Source organism: Somniosus microcephalus, chromosome 26, assembly GCF_052327205.1.
Source record: "Somniosus microcephalus isolate GS21.2 chromosome 26, FLI_Smic_1.0, whole genome shotgun sequence".
Classification (NCBI taxonomy): Eukaryota; Metazoa; Chordata; class Chondrichthyes; order Squaliformes; family Somniosidae; genus Somniosus; species Somniosus microcephalus.
Window position 1 is genome coordinate 48,501,526 of NC_141012.1, and position 5,793 is coordinate 48,507,318.

The following is a 5,793-nucleotide window of genomic DNA, read 5'->3' on the forward strand; positions in this document are numbered from 1 at the left end:
GTCACCAGTTAACCACTCAACGCAGCAGACACCCCACCGGGTTAGTGTTACACCGGTAATCTTCATATAAAAATATACGTTTGGGAATATTTACTGAAACTGTATAATTCAGAATGAAGAGTTTACCTGGTTAGATGAAGTTTTTCTATAATTAAATGTATTTATGTGAAATCTCCCGTTATGTCTAGACGTTGTACTCCTGGGCTTTTGAACGCGTCCACGGGTCTCCAGTCCCCTTATTCGTTTTTTTCTCTCTCTTCACTAAATTGGCGAGTTAAACTTGCAGTTCCCTCCCCCCTCTGAAATTATCCTCATCAATCCAGCCAGCATTTCAGTGCAGCTGCAGCCTCGGACCTGAGGAGACCGCCGAGGAGTCGCGGTATGCTCACCAATGGGGCCAGTGCTATATTCACCGGTAATTGTAGGGTTTCGTTTCTGTATTTACACTGAGGGCAGTTTTTTCTCATTAACTGAAACCTGGCCCCGTATCCTAAGCCCCAAAGAAAGCTTCAGTGTAATGAGTTACTTTGAAAGTGGATTAAACCTGGGTGCACACGTGCAGGGGCATTTGGACTCTTTCTGAGTAAAGTACAGAGGAATTCTATTGCTGAACACTGAGCGCAACAGAACTTTATTCAATTATTTCTTATTATTATTTTTGCTTTACATGCGAGGGATTGGTAATCCAGAGTTCTTACATCTAATGAATGACCTTTTCTCCAGGTAACGAAGATTCTTATACCAGATCAGCCACGAGACTTTCTGCAGTCCTCGGAGATCCAACTTTTCACCCGGAACCCTTCTTGTTGTCACTCGGGACCATCCCATCTAGGCATCTGGCTCCTGCCTCCTGCCCCTCACTCATGGAGCCTTGCACTGGGCCCCATCCATCACTCCACCGCCGCCCCCCCCCCCCCCCCCCCAGCTACTACACAGACCCCAATCCCTGCAATGCAGGTATCTCAGGTCACGAGAACGTTGAGTCTGGGTCCCCCTTGGGCCATGAGAGAGCGTCAGGGCTCCCGAATCTTAGATAGTCATCAAGTTGGAAGCAAGGCCAGGCAAATAAACATCAATATTTGTTTACAATTTGGAACATAGCAAAAAAATTCTCAGATTGCTTTTGGCATGAGATTTTAAAAATGCCTGGGGAAAGGGGCTGAGCGTGTGATGCATGTGTTAAAACCTTGTAACCAACAAGGAGGTTATGGTAATTGATGAGTCCGCTCTGGGGGTGAACTTTAACATGTCATTTTACTTTTCTGCTGGGTGGGGGGGGGGGGGGTCGGGGGCTTTAGAAATTAAAATAAAATGAACCTGATCAACTCTGCTTTTTTTAAGAGTGGGGGCACGTTCCCACAATTAAAAGGGACGTAAGAAAAATGGTGAAAGGGGGGGGGGGAAATCTGCGACTCCAAACACACAAGCAAGCTGTCTGGGCCGTTGCTCGGGGCCATAATTAATCTGAGATTTATTTTTATTGGAGAACTCCTAGTCTCCGCTGACCTTAGCAAAACAAGTCTGCAACCAGGACCTGGATGCGCTTGAATGAAACATAATATAACTGCAACGTCGTTCTTGCTTGCCTGCTTTGGGGTTTTGTCTCAATGTGCTTAAAAAATTAATACTCAGCTATCTTTAGAAAGTAATAAATGTCCGCGTTGTAATGAGATCAAGGTCTCGCAGTTCTGGGCACTGCAATGAAGGGGCCGATTATTACCCCCTGTGAGCCCCGTGGAGGGGGCTTTCTCTCGGACGCAGAGTCTCTCTCTTGGTGAGCTTTGGTTGAACTCTGGCTGGGAGAGAGAGCAGGGAACAGACTGAGAATTGTTCCACTTTCGCAGACCTCTCCCCCTTGGTTGGAGACTGTCTGAAAACCAGCCTTTGTGAAATAACACAAACGTTATGACTGGATGAAAAAATGTGCTATTTCAAGGGCGTTAGGCACAAGCCCGAGGTCCACATACTGCACTCTTTAATATCGCCGCAGAATATTAGAGACATAAATGTTTTCTGAAGGTCCTCTTTGATAATTCTGAGGCGCGTTTCAAGCCTCGGTGATATTGCTTCCCTTTTGATTAAGTGTTAGCTGCCTACAGTGTCTGAAATAAATGGATCCAGACCTTTACACACCTGCAACTGCATGCTTTTCACTTTGAAAAGGCACGACACAGAGATCAGAAACCGCCTCAATGACTGCAAAATGTACAGAATATTTACTTTGCATGAGATTTAATTAAAAAACGTAAGGCGCATATTGTTTATGTTAGATACACACAGTGACCGGATTACATTGATCGAACGAATCAAAATTGGGCGCTACAAATGTTCTTTTTATTTTATTTTTTAATGATTTATTTAACTGGTCCGTTAACGCCTGGCGTATTTTTCCCGTCTGAGGGAGCCTGTCTGTCCGACTGAGGGGGGGGGGGGGGGGGGGGTCAATGCGTTTAAAGCATCTGGGTCCGATGGAGAAATCCGCTACCAGAAGAGGGGTAAAGGAGGGAGCAAAGAAGGTTTCGGCTTGGAGTTGGTTAGACACTTTCTACAAATAGCTGAGACGCTGGCGTTAAAACAGAAAGCTCGTATAGCGGATCACGACTGTGGATTTCATTATCCGAGTCCCAGCTTCAACTCACTATTTCCAAAGCAGATCCGGAGCCACTCCACATCCACCCTCTATACAATCTAGAGTTGAATGTTACATTTCAAAACTCATTTTTTTTGTTTATTAATTTATCTTGGATTAGTTTAGTTTCACACCCGCTGTGACTAGGCCCGAAGTGTGGCCGGCCACAAAGTATACGTTTGTGAAAAATTATTATTATGATAGATTATTATTCGTTTCAAATGTGTGTTCAGCACTGAGCTTGGAGTCTAGCGGGTATAATTGGAATTTTAAATTTACAGTAAACTTAAAAATGGAGAGAGAGATTCAACAGCGACATTAGGAGACTCCAAACACTCTACTGAAAATCTTTTCACTGAATCCAGCTGTGTGTCGCCTTTTAGAAGTTAGACGCTGCACTGCGGGTCTGAGTTACAGCTGGGAATGAGAGGAGCGGCGGTCCGAGCAGGTAATATCACGGCGGTTAGGATAACGTGTGCGAAAGCAAGGGGTTTGTGGATAGGAAGGAATGAATTTCACCAGGATTTAACTAAATGGCCGGCCGACTCTTGCTTTCCAGATTTAGTCGGTTTCTGACATTGCAACCCACTTGGGTGGACAGGGTTTTAACTGGAACACTGGAGTTAAACAAATTGTAATTAGAAATGCAGTCACAGTGAGGAAGTTAATTGCGAGTTAAACGAGGACAGATTCAACAATATTTTCCAGCAGGCTCCAATTTCTCGTCTGTCCTTCCTATCAGTGAAGGCCGTTTTCTCGGACATGTTGAATGAGTTTAATCTCAGGTTGCTGGGTGACTCGGATTGAACGCTGCCGCCTCACTCTTACCTTTACGTAAGACGAGGTGTCTGGGACAGTCTGAAACATCTTCCTCCAAGCTGCCCCGTGTCCCGCTCCGATTGCTTCCACGTCCTGCAAGAAGTCCCACATTTGAGAGTGTGTACCGCAGTCGGGTTTAGTCAGTGCCCCTTTCACCCAGACCACCGCACCTTGACCCCTCTACATTTCCTGTCGATGGCCTGGTCGTGTCCAACCGCACACCGCGGACATAAAATACATCCAAACTCACTCAGATAGAAAATTGCTTTCTCCTAATCTGCAGCAGGCACTCCTACAAGTGGTGCTGCTCATGAACTGTTTCAACACTGCTCCTTCAGCCATCTACATATCTATCTATCTATCTACTATCTGTCTGTCTGTCTATCTATCTACTGTCTGTCTGTCTGTCTATCTGTCTGTCTATCTATCTGTCTGTCTGTCTATCTATCTATCTACTGTCTATCTATCTGATCTATCTATCTATCTATCTATCTATCTATCTATCTATGTATCTATCTCTCTCTCTATCTATCTATCTATGTATCTATCTCTCTATCTATCTATCTATCTATCTGTCTGTCTATCTATCTCTCTCTCTATCTATCTATCTGATCTATCTATCTATCTCTATCTATCTATCTGATCTATCTATCTATCTCTCTCTCTCTCTATCTATCTATCTATCTATCTATCTATCTGTCTGTCTGTCTATCTATCTATCTACTGTCTATCTATCTGATCTATCTATCTATCTATCTATCTATCTATCTATCTATCTATCTATCTATGTATCTATCTCTCTCTCTATCTATCTATCTATGTATCTATCTCTCTATCTATCTATCTATCTATCTATCTATCTCTCTCTATCTATCTATCTGATCTATCTATCTATCTGATCTATCTATCTATCTCTCTCTCTCTCTATCTATCTATCTATCTATCTATCTGTCTGTCTGTCTATCTATGTATCTATCTATCTATCTATCTGTCTATCTATCTCTATCTATCTATCTATCTGATCTATCTATCTATCTCTATCTATCTATCTGATCTATCTATCTATCTCTCTATCTATCTCTCTATCTATCTATCTATCTATCTATCTGTCTATCTGTCTGTGTCTATCTATCTATCTATCTGTCTGTCTCCTTTCTTTCTATTTTCCTCTCTATCCACTTTCCAGTCACTGTCTCTGTTCCTCGAGCTCCTTTCCTTCTTGTTAATCTGTTGTCGGGTTAACACTGCGCCGTACTCCTTCACTCCCATGCTTTCTCTCCTTTACTTTGCTCCAGGCCCCTCGGTTCGCCTCTTCACTTCTCTCTTCTTCCCTCCCTCTTATTCCTTCCGGATTTTCTTTCTCTCTTCACCTTCGCGTTCCCTGGGATCTGCCAGCTCTTTCCCGGCTTCTTTCCTCTGGTTGATTTGACGCGTCCATTAAGCCGGCAGACTCGGCCCTTTCTCATCACTATTTTATTTATTCTTGTATTAAATGCTTTCAACTGCCCCTTGACCAGTGTTTTTTCTTCATTCCTTTACCTGTCGCGTTTCGTTGCTTTAGTGTTTAAAAAGCCGTACTCACCCTTAATGTTGGTTAAAAGACCTGTCGCGCTTTGTGATTCCGGCCCGGTAGCGGGGAGACAGACGCGTTAGCGGCCCATTGCTAGTCTAAGACTGTATAAAAGTCTTGACTAGAGAGTCCATACTGTGGTACAGTGGGGGCTGTGTGCCTCAAAAACTCCAGACAGACCGAGTTCAGCAAAGCCTCGGGGAATTATTATTAACCGCGCGTTATGGTGATGCTTTTTTTTAAAAAGGGTCTGTTTTCTTTATCAATTTCTTAGATTTGTTCTGATTAATTACTGTGAAATGGAAATCCTCCTCTGCCAGACTGAATTTGAAGCCCATCCCCGTTGATAACTCCCCCCTCAACTTTCACCATAAACTCAGAGAGCAGGAAAGTCATCAGATTGTTTGCTATACTTTTCTAAAGGAGTTAAACCAAGAAGCGACGCTGAGTGGAGCTGCAGACCCGTCCGCAACTTCAACTCAAAATCCAACTTTGTTTAAAAGGGGCTGCATTTAACTTTATAAGCCCCAGACAACTCTAATAGCAAAACAAAGAAAATAGAGCACCAAGCTATTTTGTAAACAGTCATTTAGGGTACATTGATCCTCTTTTTATAATGAACCCTGCAAACCCGCCAGTCTCCCCCTCCCCCGCGGTGATCCAGACTCAAACATATTGAAACATTTTTGTCTGAACAGTAACATATAAAGAGACGGGGTGAAAGGGGCCAGACGGGTCGCTCTGTCTGTGTTCAGCTCTACCGTGCAATTACACA

General features: G+C 43.5%; 1 protein-coding gene across 3 annotated transcripts in view; it reads right to left on the bottom strand.

The window, feature by feature from the left end:
- The window catches only part of fli1 (Fli-1 proto-oncogene, ETS transcription factor), a 91,469-nt gene extending 86,133 nt beyond the window's left edge, over positions 1-5,336 (bottom strand). For 2 of the 3 annotated variants that reach the window (XM_085968174.1, XM_085968172.1), the window contains exon 1: positions 3,458-3,909. In XM_085968174.1, coding sequence (XP_085824300.1) covers positions 3,458-3,559 — 102 coding nt within the window. In that variant the 5' untranslated portion in view covers positions 3,560-3,909. Of the gene's footprint in view, positions 1-3,457; positions 3,910-5,030 lie in introns of those variants that run through there. The other variant, XM_085968173.1, reaches the window with a different exon arrangement.
- Between the last annotated feature and the right edge of the window lie 457 nt (positions 5,337-5,793).